The sequence below is a fragment of the Trachinotus anak genome, unplaced genomic scaffold, assembly GCF_046630095.1.
Source record: "Trachinotus anak isolate AG129_WGS33_773 ecotype Australia unplaced genomic scaffold, CSIRO_AGI_Tana_v1 ptg000009l, whole genome shotgun sequence".
NCBI lineage: Eukaryota > Metazoa > Chordata > Actinopteri > Carangiformes > Carangidae > Trachinotus > Trachinotus anak.
In genome coordinates, this window is record NW_027273860.1 from 5,222,137 (window position 1) to 5,240,100 (window position 17,964).

At 41.9% G+C, this 17,964-nt stretch overlaps 1 protein-coding gene across 2 annotated transcripts in view; it reads left to right on the forward strand.

Annotated features, from left to right (window-relative positions):
* The first annotated feature begins 2,586 nt into the window (after positions 1-2,586).
* gpr158a (G protein-coupled receptor 158a) overlaps positions 2,587-17,964 on the forward strand; it is a 60,849-nt gene continuing 45,471 nt past the window's right edge. The window contains exons 1-2 of one of the 2 annotated variants that reach the window (XM_071484704.1): positions 2,587-3,790; positions 14,391-14,496. In XM_071484704.1, the coding sequence (XP_071340805.1) occupies positions 2,913-3,790; positions 14,391-14,496 (984 nt within the window). In that variant the 5' untranslated portion in view covers positions 2,587-2,912. The remainder of the gene's footprint in view (positions 3,791-14,390; positions 14,497-17,964) is intronic. The other variant, XM_071484705.1, reaches the window with a different exon arrangement.

Here is a 17,964-nt window from a genome sequence, read left to right on the forward strand (position 1 = left end):
ATATTTACATCAAGAACCCACTGTCCCTGCAGATGGTTCACACCTCAAAAGGAGGTGCGATGTCCACCTTCACCATCTGGACTGATTATCTAGGATTTCACAGGGGTTTCATTTTCATTTTCTGAGTCATTTTGGCAGGAATGATCATCATATTTGGAGCCTTTCTTGATGGAAAGACAGGAAATAAATGGATCCTGTCATACACAACCTTACAACAAGCATATATGCTCACTGACGGGCATTGGTTCAAGATTAACAACATATGAGCAGAGGATGCAATGGTAGATTGGCAAAATAGCAAAGGAAAGAGTCACTTTAGATTCACATTCACGTCTTTAATTATTAATAAGCTCCAATTTGAAATGTCTGCAAACACGCAGGTATGAGTTTGATGCTTTTGAGATCTACTGATGCAGAGCTCTGCCCTGACTGACAAAAACTAAAAGCAGCCACTTTTTTTCACAGTGGGAAAATGCAGCCCACTGTGAGCAATCTGACTTATGAATGCCATCAGACGGAGGGGCAGTGCCAAATTGAAAGTTTTTCCAATTATTTTCTTCACTGTGGTGAAAGTAGAGAAACTGTAGAGTTTCCTGTCTCGGAGATTTCAATACAGGACAAGCAGGCGGCCTCTGATGCAGCTGTATGTACTGTGTGTACGTTGGTCAACAAATTCAGGAGGTCTTCAAGTTCCAACTTCTTAGCATCCCCCAACTGCCCAAGCAGCGCACAGGCCGACTCCCAGCTCTGTCACCCTTCGTCACGCCTGTCTTCCCTCACCCTGCTTCCAGGATGAGATGCCTGAAACTCACACAGCATGACGTGACATGCCCCTAGACTCAGGAGAAAGAGAGAGAGGAGGAGAGAGCGAGAACAGCCCAAGAGCTTGAACTAACAAGAACGAGAGAGACTGATAGATTGGTGACAAAGTAAAGAAATAGATCACGTTGCTATCTGGCCATGTAGGTTTGGGGAAATAGTTGCCCAGTTTTATGTAAGACTAGTTTGCTAGAAGAGATTACACAGTACAATGATAATGGATTGGTATGTTATAGTTTGCTTGGTGCAGAACATCTTTGAAGTTTGCTGCTTAATTGAAAGTGAACTTGATCTTGTATAAACACCATATGGCCAAAAGTATCTGAACTTCCAAATGAGCTTTCTCTGTAGACAACTGAGCATTACAAGCATATAAAAACCTCCACTCTTCTGGTTTCAGACTTTCAACTACATTTTTTGCTTACAGTTGCTTTTCCAGTTCATCCCAAAGGTGTTGGTTGGGGTGGAAGTCAGGAAGTCTTTCCACACCACTGTCTGAAAACTTTATTGATCTTTCTTAATGCCTGAGGGTGCTATCATGTTCAAACAGGAAGGGACATTCTCTGACTTGTTGCCACAAGGGTTGAATATCCCAGTATGCTAAGGCATTATGATTTCCCATAAAGGCCCTGAAAGCCTATTTTCTCAAACAGCTTCTTACAATAAATGATTGTTTTTTCTCACTTTTTTCACTGAGCTCTTCTCAGTGTTTTGAATTAGGCAAGGCTCAGTTGGATAAAGGTGATATCATGTACTTATCATACACCAATCAGGATAGAGCAAAATTTGATTCAGAACCTGATTATTGTTGGTATGTTGTTTGGTCACTGCCAATCAAATGTGATCAAACCAACACCCACACAGTAGTGATGAATTAGAAAGATACTCAAGCTTTGAAGCCAAATCTTGAGAAGCCCAAACCATGTACCCAACCTTTGACTCTATAGTGTATCTGCCATTTCCCATCCCACATTTTGTTTTCATATAAGCAGCTAAATAATGCTTTTGTGTCCTAATGATTTTATGCAAAACAGCCTCAGACATTAAAGTGTGGGGGTGTCTGCATACCTTTGTACTATTTATATTTGAGAAATATAAAAGAATACATGTTTAATCCCATTATTATCGGCGCATAAAGACTTTAAGGGAAAACAAAACTATTAATCATTATTAGTTTTTTTTTTTTTTTTTTTTTTTTGGTTTTTCTTTTTTACTGTGATCAAGGTTTGTTTTCACAGTGATCAATAGAGGAAAAACGACTTTTGAATACCAAAGTGAGACTTCGATCAATTGACCCAAATTAAGAGCTTAATTCTGATAAATCAGCCGAGGCTGACGGTATCAGCTTCAGCACCGGACAGCTCCTTCACCGCTTCATCAGCTTCAGCACCGGACAGCTCCTTCACCGCTCCACCAAACACTGCTCCGTGATTGACAGAGGAAGCGTCCAAACGCGGATCAATGGCGCTTCTGGAGCCCTATGAAACGATGGAGAAGACGGGCTTTAAGGGTGCATGGCTCCTGATGTGTCTCTTCGTGGCTTTTATAGGCTTACTTAATGCTTGTTGTGGTCGGAAGAGGGCGGATTTGCGTTTGTCATCCAAGCGAGAAGCTCCCTGACTCGGTGCCTCTTAAAAATATATAAATATAATAATAACCTGCTCCCTCACCCCTCCCTTCCTCCTCGGTTTGATTCAGTCTGTGTAGCCTACACGCAGAAGGAGAACGTCCGCCGCACAGCAAAGCCAAGACAGTCCTGTCTACAGTGAGAGAGAGAGAGAGAGAGAGAGAGAGGTGGGGGGAAACAGCTGCAAGCGGATACTCAACATCAACAAGCTGTAAGAGGCATCTGTAAAGAAGAAGAAGGGATTTGACGAGGACAGCAAGGGGATTCCTTGCGTTTTCCCCCCTCCGTTGCTTTTTGATTTCCAGAACAGAGGCGTGGAGCTTGCAAGAATATCCTACAAGTGGTGAAGCGATGGTTTAGCGGAGCAATTTGGTAGATTTTTTTTTTTTTTTACAGCACGCCCGACGACTCTGTAATTCCGAGCAGAAATCCCCCAAACATCTGTGGACGCTTTCACTGGTGGGAGATGGCTGTTTTCCGGCTGTCGCTGCTGCTGCAAGTGGGATTTGTGATCGGATCAAACCATAAATACGCGGAATGGTCCGCGCATGGGGAGGACATCAGAGCACGGGAGGCGATTGGCGGCGCTCAGACCCACCGCCGGCAGCTGGCGCATCTCCGTGCGCCTCATCGTCCTCCCGGGGAGACGGAGGAGCTGGCGCAGAAAATAGAGGAGCATCTCCCCAGGGTGGTCACCGCTTTTCTACACACGGGGGACTCGACCACCTTAAAGCACGCCAACTGTTCGCGGAGGTACGAGCTAACCTCTCTGCGGGGAAGGTCACACGCCACCCCGCATCACTCCATGGGCAGCGTGTTGGATACGGTGCTGCACGCCGCAAACTTCCTCAACATGATCTTGCAAGCCAACAGGTCCAGGGAGCAGAGTCTCCGGCGAGACATTGAGTGGTACCATGCCTTAGTCAGGAGCATACTGGAGGGAGACGCCAAGATTCACCGGGCGGTCGTCACTTTTAGCGCGGATCCGTCCGTGGCGGGGCCCTCGGTGCTTCTCCAAGCCACCAGGGCCGGTGGAGAGATAGTCCTCCAAGACCTCTCCAGCACGGCCCACCACTATCTGCACAACCGCACAGCAGACACAGAGTGGTACCACGAAGTTAAAGACAGGAAGAAGCCTGGCTTCCATAAGAGGGTGCTGAGCCAAGACTTTACATCAGTTGACAATTCCTTAAAACGAGGAGAGAGTTTTATCCCGGACAAGACACATGTCAAATGGTCTGCGCCCTACCTGGAGTGTGAAAATGGGAATTTTGTTCCCCGGTGGCTTTTGACCTTATCGGCTGCTTTCTATGGCCTGAAGCCCAACTTGGCCCCTGAATTCAGGTAGGCACACAGCTGGTTGAGATCTGAGGAGTGATTTGGTGGTGACTGGGCTGGCAGACAACATAATACTAACCAAATTTCAAAACAAGCTCAGCAAATCATCATTTTGCCTTGAAAAAACCCTCTTGACACACACCTGTGATTCTATTTCTTGCGTTTAAGATTCATGTGAGAAATGCTTATGTCAGTGTAAAGGTGAGTTCAGGTGGGGTTAACCACCACCACATCTCAATCCTCACACATTAACTCCCGTATGGCTTGGTAAGGTGATCATACCTGCCTCTCTTTACTCCCCAAACATACCGCAGCCTCCCACTGGCCTCCTCTTGTTAAAGGAGGGGGGGTTTTCTTCTCTCCTCCAGTCTGACAAGGCGGCGGGAGGCTAAAAATAACCCTGGATGTTACTTGATGTAGCAGTGGTGGAAACCTCTGGCTACAGGCCCTAATTCATTTTTCAAACTCGCTCGGCTGCGTGCTTTACTACTCAGGAAATGTCGTGTGTCCTTTCTTTTTCCCTTTTTCATGGGAGGCTGCAAAATCTGCGATGAGTCAGAACCTTCCTGAGATGAGAGAAAGCCAATTTTAAGGATAAAGCAAAAGCAGCCAGCATCAGCAGATGAAGAAATGCTGTGATGCATGTGGTGTTTGGGTGTTTTATACAATCCATGTCCTAAAGCCACCCCTGCTGCAGCCTGCTGGTGTAATGTGCCATGTTTATGCCAACGGCTCTGACACGCACTGGAATAGTCAAGAGTTAATGCTCCATAGGATCCTGACCAACATCTTCCCGATGAATATTTAATCAAGATCGCTAGTTGTGTGTGTACTGCCTCCGATGAATCTTTAATTGATACACTCAAGTCGCTCACAGGCAGGCAGGGATTGCAAATGAGTCAAAACCTGCAGTGATTATACTGTAACAGGCGATCAGCTACCTGGTGTTATCCCAGACTAAAGCCTCTCAGAGCAGCTTCACACACTCTCAGTCTCCCAGTGAAACAATCTGATAACAAATTAGCCCATACTCTCATCTGTTATACACCACAACTCCAGTTTACAGTTTATTTATGAAGCCAAATGTATAATTTGTTTGAACTGCACGGCTGCAGATTTTCCCAAAGGACACATACTAGAGAAGCATTCACGCCATTGCCCCCCCCCCCCCCCCCCCACACCTTTCAACTGAGGCCTCCTCCAAAAGATCGAATGTGTGACATGCATGGGCGTTTCGTATTGTTTCATGTCCCTGGAGAGTGGCCTATTCAGCAGCACTAAGAGAAACATCCCCGTGCGGTTAAAGGAGCAACATCTACTCAGCAAGTACTTTCCTTACACCAGAGAGCAGTTTCGTGTTTCTCCAGTCAAATAAGGACATTTGACATTTTCCCACTTTACCATTGCCTCATTGTAAATTTTGCAGTGTCTTATGGATTGGATTGCTTGTAGTCCTATTACTAATGGAACATGGAGAAAATAACACCAGTTTAATGTAAGACCAGCGAAAGAAGTATTAATAAGAAAAGTTCAACATTTATTCAACTTATTTGTGGTCTTGCCGAGAGTTATATGAGAGGGTTCATACCACACTCATGTAGAAATGAAGCTACCTCCAGCAGATAGTTAGCGTAGCTTAGCACAAGTACTGGAAACAGAGGGAAAGAGCTAGCTTGACTGAGTCATTTGGTTTTTGTACAGATATAAGGTATAAGGTGTGAGTTAGTGAGCTTTAGAGTTGTTGGTAGGCAGATTTTGTTTCCTTTGGGAAGAGCCAGGCTAGCTGTTTTCTTCCTTTTAGACGTTATGCTAAGATAAGCTAACCATCTGTGGCAGTAGCTTCAAAATTACCTTAAAACCATGAATGGTAGGCCTCTCAGTCTTCTCAATCTATCTCTCAGCAACAAAGTAAGATAGGCTTAGACTGGTAAGATAAGCTTTTAAAGTCATTAGTCAAGTCTTTAGATTTAAGGCCACATAAAATATCTGTTGCACCTCCTCATGTCCTTTTTTGTCACGCATCATCGCTCTCTCAGTTTGTTTTTCTTAACAGCCATGTTTCAGACGCTCATATGAAAGTAGCAGGCAGCTCATCCTGCAGCCTCCCTGTGCCCCAGCAGCCTGCCAGATAAGAAACAGGAGAGGAGGGGAAACGCTGGCTAATATAGCTGCCTCAGACATCAGCTCTCCTCCGTTTCCCTTCCAGATGAATACACAATCAATACAACAATGAATTAATAATGAAAGATGTAGAACAACAACCCTGCATGGGCCATCTTGATTCTAGCCTTTTAACGCTTCAGCCACTTCCTGTTTGGTGTGACGATGCTGCAAGAGGCAAGGTGACTCGTTTGGAGTTTTTAATGCATCATGCATATGGAAATGAATATGAACGGAACCTGTTTTTCTACCTTTTCTGTTTGTTGAACATGCAGGCGCTAAACAACTAATGCGACTTGTTAGAGCAGGAGTGTGTGGACATGTGTTTGTGATAGATCGACCTGTTGTTTCTGTGAAGGTGTAAGAAATCGCACCTCTCACACTTCATCTCTTCTCTTGCCGTCTGTCTCTTCAGCTGCACTCGAGGCACAGGGGAGGCAGCTTAGACCACACACAGAGGACTGGCTGTTTTCAAGCGTGCAGCGTGTATCTGTGTGTGTTGAGTGTGTGTGTGTGCATGCCATTGTTGGAGGCTGAGACATTCTTCAGGGTGATACTGTACCGTCCTAATTGGCAGATCACTCTAACTTCAGACACAAACTCGTGCCTACACACAAATGTAAAAGCCAGTTTGAGCAAACACATGGAAGAAAAAGGAGAGGAATGTGAGGTTTTGTATGTGTTAGGTGAACAAACGCCTTTCACACAGAACTTAATTGCTTTGAGGCTAAAACTCAAGCAGCAGCAGAATAACAAGGCAAACTAATTGAAACTATCTAAAAAAAAAGGGCAGCCAGACTGTAAAGGAATGCATGTATTTTTCAACACATTTCTCCAAAGGCCAAATAGGTTCTAATTAGATGGCAGACTCCTCTTCATTTATGCTTGGCTTTGCTTCCCGTTTTGCTGTACAAGCAGCCAGAGTTGGGACAGCCTGACTGCTGTGGGACGCCCAGCCGTCTAACAGAGCGGGAGGCCTCGAGCTCCAGGAGGAGCCAGCAGCATCTGCTTAGATGGACACCATCCAGAAATAAATAGGAAGGAAACCCCACAATTCCCGGGGCTAAGTGCGATAATGTATGATGCTAAACTGAGAAAAAAAATGCATCCAAGAGGAAAATGAGTGGAGATTTGGAGCTAAGGCAGACAGTATGTTGACTTCAGAGCAGGAAGATGGGATAGGTTTCCACTGAGTGCACGCTGAAGCAAGCGGCGGTTAAAGATCCCCAAGGTGCTCCTTATCCCACTGCTGACGTCACTGGGACTCCACTGCTCAGTAAGGTGACCTGTCAATACAAAGCTTTCAGCCAGTAAATGTCAACAATACAGAAAACCCAACTACCCAGGCTTTCTGGTAGTTTTAAAGTGATATTACGTTCCTAATAATGCAGCTAATGAGGGGAGTAATCTCAGTGATTTTGGTAGTATTATACTGCTGCAATTCAGTTGCCTCTCAAAGGATTATAAATCTGTAATATTATTACTGTGGGTTTATCCTTTCGTAATCTGGTGTGAGGGAAACAGAGCTGTAGTGTGATAGAGGAGGGGAAGTGAATAGAGAGCTGTGTTGGGTTTGAAAAGTTTTGGAAAGATTTGGAAAAGGAATTTAGGTGTTTTCAGGTTTTGAATTTGTGTACAAAAGTATACAAAATGCTAAACCTCTGTCATCTCCCAAATTGTAAGAGACTTTCAATGTGCAAAATATTACATACAATTACAATTGTAAATGAGAACATAGAACACACATACGGAAAATGCAGCCATGAGATGTTTGAATTTGAATGTACAAAACATGTAGCTTACCATTAGACAAATATCCTTGTGCCCTTTTTTCAATATCATATTTCCATAGGGGCATCATTACAGTTTCATCTTGTTCAATCTCATCCTGCAGCTATATGATAATTTTCAAATTAAAGGCAAAATACAGAACAAAGCAAATTTGAATGCAACTTCAATATGGAAAGTAGGTGCAAATCCTCTTTCATAAAGTTGGACAAGATGAAGCTATTGGTTTTTAAGACATTATAGGGTGGTAATGGTGGAAATGATTAAAGAGCATACATTAGCTTGCATTCAGAATCAAACAAGAACTATTTATGTGACTTACTTGTCACCAGCTCCAGTCAAAAAAAAAAAAAAAAAATCAATCAGCTAATGTTCACCAGAAAACTGTCAGGTTTCTTTTGTCTGCAGCTCAAATCAATGAATAGTGCTTTTAATGACAAGAGTGTCAAGAGTCCATAACTATGACAGAAAACGCCAAAGGGAAAAAAAAAGAAGTCTTTATTCCCTTTCTGTGACAGCTGCTTCGCTACAGGCGTTGTGTCTTCTTTGATGACCAGCGACAGAACTCAATAAAATGACCCAGGTTGCAGTGAAACGCTGGTAGACAAGCAGCATCCTGCCCAGCAGCTAGACTCACATTAGCTTCTGCTCATCCTGTCAGCTTAATGCATTTCCATCACATAAGAGACATTTTCCTTGGAAGGGCTGCACGGTTCTTGAATTGTGTTTGTTCTATGACATAATGCACAAACTGTGCCCTTCTAAAAGGACAGCAACGTGTTCTTGTTGAGACATGGGGGCAGGAGAAATGTGCATGCAAGTTCATCTGGGCGTGCAGGTCTTCTGGCTGCATGGATAAGCTGGAGGATAATGTTTAAGCTTCTGCCAGTCTTTCATGTTCACCTCTCCTTTACATTATTCTTGGTTTATCTGCACACACTTGGTGTAACTGGAGATGTCAGAGCTTATTCCTTTTGCTTCAGGAGAAACTGCAGGATGCTCCTGTTCCTGTGCAAATATGCACTGTAGAAATGCACATGGAAAAGTGCCCAGTACACATGAAATCTTAACACATCTTTGCAGACGATTTTGTTTTTATAATTTATGTACCGTGTTTTCATTAATTAACATTCTGCTCTAGTTGCCGTCAATCATGTGGCACCTACAGAAAGAAATAGAAAATCTCCACCAAAAATAAAAATTCAATAGATGTACCATTACAAATGTGATGGTTGAGCTGTTTCCCAAACACATATTACACAATTATTCCAAGAAGCCTTTGACCATTCGTGTGTTGATATGCTATTGTCCCAGTAAAGTATCATTACATTAGCTCTGTCGAAAAAAAAAAAAATAGAATAACATAAATAGTGTTGCATATGGAAAACACTTCAAAATGATTAGCTACATTGCTCATATCAGCCTCATGTTGTCACACTGTGGTCTTGTGTGAGATAACTTATAATAACTGATAGTGGTACTGATTACTCTGTACTTGATCTGGTATTAGTCTTAATCCATCCTCTGTGCCAGAACAATGGCACAATGACAAAAATAACAAAAAATATGTCCTCACAGAATTTTTAGACGTCTCTTTGGAGCCACACTTAGTTGAAATTCAGACATTAGCGCAGCCCCCTGTTCTGTGCACAGAGGCTAAATGGGTTAATCAATCTCTGAGTCCATTTTCTGGGCCTGAATAGAGACATACAGCTCAAAGCATATAGACCTGACATTCAGTATTCATTCATGAATACATTAGAGACTGACTTGTAACAAAGAGGGCACACAGAGGCCTCCATCACGAACATGTCTTGATGAATATCCTTTTGTAGCCTATAAGCAATTAGCCAGATACATCTACAGTCAACTTATATAATGTTGGGGCTAACATTAGCACAGTCTGACGGGTCTGTCAGAAAGACCAGAGCCCCTGCTGGTGGGATGCTCCTCTTTTTGCTGCCATGGCCTTTAGACCCACAGAGAATGGCGGATGAAAGGAGAGAGCACTCTGTTTCCTGGGGCACCACTATCTCCTGGTCTCTGTGATAATCCTGTCTTTATGCCCGAGGGCCTTGATGGCCACCATGATGCCTCTGCCCATGTTCCTCATTGCTACTCTCAAATTACGATCCAGTCTTTGTGCTGTACGCATATTCACTCGCTATCTTCATTTGAGACCCAGCACACTTGCTCTTTTTTCTCCCTTTCTTTTTTTTCACAAGCTGTTTTATACGCCATATGTCCACTTTGGCTTGGATGCTAAAGATTGCCTGGAGAGTTGGAGGCAGAGGGAAAAAAGAGGAGGTGATTGTGGCAAAAAGAAGAAAAGAAAGGCTATTTTTTTCTTTGTATAGACTCTCACTTTTGCAAGCAAAACTCAGGCAAATGTTAATATTTGAGCTGCCATTGAAACAGACACTTTGATAAATCCACCATCATAAACAAAGGGTCACATTCTTGTGCTGTGTGCTGCAATGGACTGTTTCCTACCGTTATTATATAATGGAGAATTGAAACGGGGATAATTTCTCAGCAAAACAACCAGCAGCGCAGTGGAAAACAGCGAGGTCAGGTTGCCCCAAGGCAGGACCGGAGCAGCGGTTATTAATAACAGAGGTACAGGCAAAGGGAGCGTTGCACTTGCCCGGTGTCCACTGGGAGCCAGGGACAGTAAACCAGCTCCTGTACACCTGGAGAACATGCCACACCAGCGGTATTTGTAGAAGTGAGTGTTTGTCAGTGCACATATGAGCTGGTTAAAAAGTGGCCACTAAATGATGTCAGTGGCGGCTGTTATGTCAGCTTAAGCTTTGTTTGGGTGTGTTTCACCAGTCAACAGTCGCTGCTAACAGAGCTGTTGCTATGGTTACCTGGATTGTAACGCAACTTTCCCACTAATTAAGGAGCAGGTTAAACTCTGGAACTGGGAGAATATTTGTGGTGTCTTGTAATACATTTTGACAGACACCTGGCGGCCAATCAGAGGCAAGTCCTATATAGAAATATGACAACAACAGTTTCATGGCCATAGCAGGAAGCACACAGGTGTAACTAATAACACTAATCATCTCTTCATTCTATTTTGGTGTCCCTCCAAACTATGACAATCAGCAAGTGTGAGCAGTAGCATGCTCACTTCGTCTTGTGATTAATGTTAATAATTACACCTGTTCTTTTTTTCCTGCTGTAACATATCAAATGATCTGCCATTAAAAAGGCCTGTTATAGATCAGTAGTGCATTTTTCACAATCCTTGCTTATCCTCTGCTTTTATGATTTCACAGTTTGTCACATTCACAGTTTTTGTTTTCTGTCATCTCTTCTTCTAATTACAATAAGAATGAACTCTGCCTCTCTCTTCTTCTTCTTTCCCAAAGCGATAAAGCAGCATTGACAGCATCCTCTGCCACTTTCTGCTTTGTGTGTTGTTTAGTCACCACAAGAGATGGTTTGACTAAGGCGTAACTATGGAAACCGCACTCTCTCCAACCTCGCTCTCTGTTCACAAAATCCAGCAGTAGATGGGACAAGATGTTTACATGCCTCCGTGTCCTGGCTTATATCACCATATCAGATGTCATTTTTTTTTTGTCATAACTGGGATAAATTCCCGGCATTTACATGTTCAAACTCATAGATGGATTATTCTAGATAAAACCTATATTTTAATTGTTTAAATAGACATGATGTTGGTTAGTTTGGGTTGTATTTTTTACTGTTTGTGCAGGTGCTACACTTTTCTTTGTCTTTTCAGTGATGGTGGCTATCGCTGCTCATGCTAACTATCAAATAACTATTGCGGCTGCTGTTTTGCACTGTGTTCTGAACACATTACTTCCTATGACCCTGTCTATTTTCTAACTTTAAGTCAACACAGGAATGAGATATCTGGCAATGCTTTATTTTGTGGGTCCATAATTTCCAAATAATTGGATGGGAAGTTTTCTGACAACTCTCTGAAACTAGGGAAAATTAAGAAAAAAAATAATTCATATATAATTAGTTGTTGATTATTACATTAATTTTAAATGTTCAAGCGCTACACAAATATTCAGTTCATTCAAGCTGAATTAAAATACCTAACTTTTCTGTGTTAAATATTTGGAGTAATTTGTTAATATGCCCTGAAGATGTAGTGTTGCTTAGAAGGCGTATTATAACCTTGTAAATGCATTGGTATGCCGAAGTTCTTGTCAAGTGACAATCACCACCCAGCAAGAAGCCATGATCGGCAGCAGAGAAAACTTTTAGATAGCCCCTTAGATTAGCTAAATTCATCACTAGTCTTAAAATTGGATTTTGATTAGATGCAGCAGTGCAGCTTTATCCATTTTACCACAGGGTTGTTGTCTCTTCTGTAGTTCTTATCACCAAGTGGAGATATTGTTCCTGTCAGAAATTCCTGATATCTCACACTGGGAATTACAAATACAGTAGGAAGCTAATTTGAACAGTTTTCCCAACTTGGCTTCTTGTAATTAAAGCCTCAACAATGTGATGTTCATCATTACAAGTGACCGGAACAGATCTACTAAGTGATGTGATGGAAAAACCACAGGATTTCTTACAGTAGGTCATTGACGTATTGCACCATGCAGTTATCCAATGTGTAAAAACATCAAAAGTGCAAGATGAGTGAAAGGAAGTGTGAATAGGGCAGTTGATTTAACAATATTTCCTAGGTAATAATGATCTCTGTTAATTTCTTGGTGAGACCATTAAGGGCTCTTTAACAAAGCCACACCGGGGCAAAATGCATTAATAATACAAATCATTGCTCTCTAATTGAAGCCTTATTAGGCAGTGATCACTGGTAGAAACTAAAAAGGGAAATCAACCTTGAAACAAGAATGACATGTATCCTGACTATACTTCAGGTTAGAGGTCTAGACAAGCCTCTCCCAGTGCTTTTAATTGGGAAACCAATCCTGGAAACTGGAATACCGAGGTTACTGGTGACTGTACTGCTTTTATCTTTGCTCTCTGTTAATCCTAAAACAAAATAAAACCCATTTGAATGTCGATGTTCAAACAAGCATAACGGGAGTTAAAGGTCATTACAAAGTCAGCCACTGATTTATTGTCAGTCAAGCAGCTGCAGGTTTGCCTGATTAAACAGGTTACAGCACTGATTCAGTTGCTCGCTTTGGAGGAGAGTTGTGTATTTTATTCGTCCTGATTCATCCTGGTGATTTCGGTTCAAAACTACACAAAAACATGCAGTTTTCCTTCTATGCTAAGCTGTTCTTTAAGCATATGTTGTGTATCTGTATGAGATGGTGAAGAAATTTGCACATACTGAACTCTGGATCAGAGGTAAATGTCTTGTTTTCATCGCTGCACATTATCTGGGTGTCATGACACTCGTCCTCCTGAGCTGTAACTCTGGAGAGTCGTACAGCATGTCTTCCACAAAGTTTAAAGCCAGTATAGATTTTCTAACAACATGTTGCCTCGGGCTGTGCTCCATTTTTAAGTCTTCCAGGAGGGAAAGCCTGAACGTGGGCTGAGGTCGCTGAGAGACAGCGCAGGAGTTGAACTGCACATGTCTGAAATGCATTGTCCAAACACAATAAAACATTTTTTTGGATATTTGTTTATTTTTCTTGAATACACAGATACAGTATACTGTATTCTGGTGTTGGTTTTTCTGGTGTGCTGCAGCCATCAGCTAGAAAAGACATATGCCACACCAGTGTAAAGAGTCCGGATCAGAGAGACTGACCTTCAGAATCACACATCCTGACCTTTCTCTTCATAGACCTTTAGGCAGCTAAGTAAGTGTAAATCCTCAGCAGCCCTGTTAGAGGTTCCTGCCTGGCTCAGCCTCAGACTCTGGCATTCCTGAGCTACCTTTGTTGAGTGTTTTGTGTGTTACTGGCAGTTTATGGTTTCTCTGTCTGACTTTCAGCTGAGCAGGAAGAGAGCAGATTTAGTTGTGGAAGTCTTTCTTTCCTTTTTTCCAAAAAGTGCATTTGTTATACCGTTTTTACCTTTGCCCATCCATCTATAGTCTTGGTATACGTTGCATTTTGCCTTTTATGTGTATATACTGGACAAACTGACACCTTTAAAGGTTGTACTGTATTGCCCTTTCACCGCTGCAGCATCTTTGCCTCATATCTCACCCTCCATGCCTCCGCTTCAACTCTCTAAGTCTGAAAACCTGTGGTCAGAAGATACTTTTTACTCTGTTGTATAAATAGAAACACGGGATTTCTATTTTAGTCAATACTTGAATGAAACTAGACACTCAGCCGTACATTGTATCTGGCCTCATTTCAGTGCTCTTTAGTTCAGTAGTTTTTGCTTATATTAGCACTACTGCAAGTTGTAGAAAGGGGGATATTATTGATGATGTTTTTATCCAGTTTACAATTTGTAAAAATCTCACACCTCTATGATTTTTCAGCATTTATCACTAGTTTCTGTGATTTCTTCTTCATTTTTCTACCACAATTCTGCCATCCAATCATGTGTCTATTGAACAGTTAATTCCTAAAATGCTATATTTGAGAAAACCTGAAAAAATATTCTAATTTTTCTAAACTTTTAGAGAGCACAAGCTGCACAAATCCAATATCCTCCAATATACTTTGCCCTGACATTCTTAATTCTTCAGCAGCCGTCTTCATGATGTCCTCCTGTCTTGCAGGGGTGTGGTGCGAGTGGACATTAATCTGCAGGATGTTGATATCGACCAGTGCTCCACTGACGGCTGGTTTGCTGGAACCCATCGATGCAACCTGACCACTATGGAGGTGAGTGTGCCGAATGTGCGGATTAGACGGAGGATTGATTTGCTTCGGAAAACTGAACTGTAACGTACACGCATTCAGGCACTAAATGGAAAAGCACTAAATCTGTACATTTTGTGATGAATGGGTGGTGATCTGATTCTACTTTAATGACACTGTTACGACCCACTCCCACTTAACTAAACACTATAGGCTTTTAAATTGATGTACATTTGTCTGACTTGTTTCCAAAGAACATAAATGTTTTTCTGCAAAAACTGATTATTACACTTTGTACTATATATACAGTAACACTTATATCTGTTTCTTTGTAAAGAATAACTTGATATTTACCATTATGAATTCATCCTTGTCAAGGATGTGAAGAAATATGTTATGGTCACACAGGAAGCTTTGTGAAATGCACCTGCACATCATCTCAATTATTACCTCTATCAAGGTTATGTTGTTATAAAATATGACGTCTGTTGAAATTGAATGGACAAAGTGGACAAATGGATCCAATTGGGCCAATTAATTTGTAGCTTTTTGTAGTCACCATCATTGCTTTAGTCATTAGGCAGCTAACAAAGATACAGTATAAAGACTTGATGACAAATCTTAGGGGTCTGTCTGCAAGGTCAAGAAATAAATTTAATTCAAAGTGTAAGTGATGGGAATATTGGAAAATCAGCCACATGTTAAGCACTGGCAGGAGAAAATAGCCCTGGCCATTTTCATACGGATGAAAAATAGCCTGTCTCAAGGTCTTGGAGCATGTGCGCTGAGCTCATAGAGAAGATGACAAAACTCTCAGTGCTCTGCTATTTTTAAGATGATACCCACATCTCATATTGTGAAATGGGAAAACTATAAAGCTGAGCCAAACCAGTAAAGTAGTGGAACTGGACAGGTATAATAATAATAATAATAATAATAATAATAATAATAATAAGCTTTATTTATATAGCAACAAAGTCACAAAGTACTCTACAGAAAGTTAACTAGTTAGTTAGCTAAAAGATGCTAAAATGCTTCATAGCGGGTGATAATTGTCTGACTGCCACTATGGGTGAATTGTTGTATATCCAAGTAGACATATAATTCATTGTTAGTATAGCATATTGATTATAGCTGCTTTTATTGATGTGTGTTCCCTGAAAAAAAAAATTGGTATAAAGAGAAGAGATAAACAAATCTTTTCTGCCTCTGTCAACAGTTAGCAGTTAGCTTAGCAACCTGTAGTGCCATGTTGTATGTGAACTGGCAGCCTGCTCAGCTCAAACTTCCTTCTTTCTTTTAAGTCACCAATTATTAATAGCATCATAACCTTTCAGCTGTATAGCTACAGTAGCTGCGAACTTGCTGGATGACAGCTTCTTACCTGCTGTTTCAGCCCCATCGTTAAGAGTGATAGATTCTGAAGAGGAGCTGTAGATCAGACTGCTTCATAATGCATGTGATGTAATGGATTGCACTGAGCCTCTTTGAATAATTAATCACTCTCTTTGTCTGAGTACTTCCACCTCTCCATGGACAGTCGATGCCAGAGACATTTGACATAGTGTGTGTATCTGTATGTGTGTGTGTGTGTGTGCGTGTGTTGGGTGGCTACAAGGAGACAAACACATTGTTACTGGTATAGATTTTAGCTTGGTTTGCAAAATAATGATCTCTGTGTGCTTACAGTGCAGGAGTGTGTTAGGAGGATGCTTGCTCACAGCTGAATGATGAAAGCTGTTGTGGTCATGGCATGTTGCAGGATACGCCGTTGTCTCGCATGGCAGCTTTATCATGCTGGAGTGCTCATTATCGTCATATGTGCTACGGAAACATCACAGATAGGGAGAGGTACAGGGGCAGGAATATGTACGTGCGGGTGCATTGAACAAGAGCAGCACTGATTTCAACCAAGTTATTATCTCTTGTGAATGCGTGTGGCGGGGTTTGTATCACAATTCATAAATTACACATGATCCCCTCACATAATATCAGTCTTGCTCAAATAGGAGTTACAGCATGCCATCTTCGTATCTGTTACAGCTAACAACCTACCTTCATGGCCTTAAAGTGCACAACCAGGTAAATCAGAGGTGATGTGGGAGGCTGTTGTTTCACTGGCTATGAATAGAAAGCCCAACAGCAGTGTAATCAAGTCTTGTAGGGCTGTATGAGTGTGTGTGTGTGTGTGTGTGTGGTAATGTGATAAAAACAGCATTGAGAGGGATGCCCTGCATTTGCAAACAGGGATTCATTTAGCTTTATTGCTGTATTTTTTTCCCAGTCAGGTATTCCCTCTGCATGTGCACAAATTTGTTGGTTAATGGGTTTCTTTGGGGCCATTTCAATAAAAAAGACACTCATTTCAAGCTGCTATAGATCTGCGTTAAGAGTCCTGTCTTTGTTTTATTGGAAACAAAGCAGTTGTTTTACTTGGTGTTGGAGCAGTTAATTTACTGAAGTGTTTCATTGACGTATTCACATTTCCATTCCACCCTCGGATGCTCTTTACAATAGTAACACTGCACCTCTGCCTCGACTCCACATTATGTTTTGCAGGCACGGATTCTTCCAACATCTATGAATTTCTTTCATCACACTTTCACTGTTGTTCGTCTTCGTCTTAGCAGCGTTTTTAAGTGCCACCATTCCAGCAATTGAATCTGACAAAATGCAGTCGTTCCAGCCAGCCAGCCAGCCAGCCAGCCAGCCAGCCAGCCAAAGTCGGCTCCCTGGCCTCCCCTTACATCCTGCCTCTCAAGCTGGAGTTTGCCCAGCCAAGCATGCAGGCAGCCCAAACTTAGATGGAGGCAGATGCTATGGATGACTGATTCACCAGGCAAGCAGAGGGAGGCAAAACAAAATGAGGCTCGGACTGTTGACAAGAAAAATACAATAACCCAACAGTGTCAGAAACCTATGGCTATTTGACCTGGCAATGCTTTATTCTAAAACCCAACAACTGTACAGTTTTCCATCATTCTTTCCCCACTAACCATTTTCACAAAACCCTTTTTATTTATTTATTTTCCCCTGTGGTTTCACAGTTGATCTGATGTTAGAAAAGTTCCACACAAACCCAATAGGATTTCAGATCTGTGGCAGGATGTGTGTGAGGTTGTGTAAAACTTAGAAGCCTGTCAGAATGGAGGTATATAGCATTTCCATATTGCTGTAAATCAGTTGTTTCTGCAAATAGGCAGTGTATATATTACCATCAAATTACAGGAACTTGCATGCAATGGAGAAAACCAACCAGCCCACACTGCTGTCCAGGACAATATATAGTAATCAATGTTACTGTCAACTTTGAATGCAGACTAGTTGCTGCATGAGTTAAGCCAAGAGCAAACATTGTATTTCTTTGATTAAGTACACTGCTCTGAGTTATACCAATCATACTGAATCTAGATAAATCATTACAGAACCAAGCACGGAGACCACAGATTATCAGGTACAATCTTGACTTAATTTCCAGCTGAAAAGGTGTAT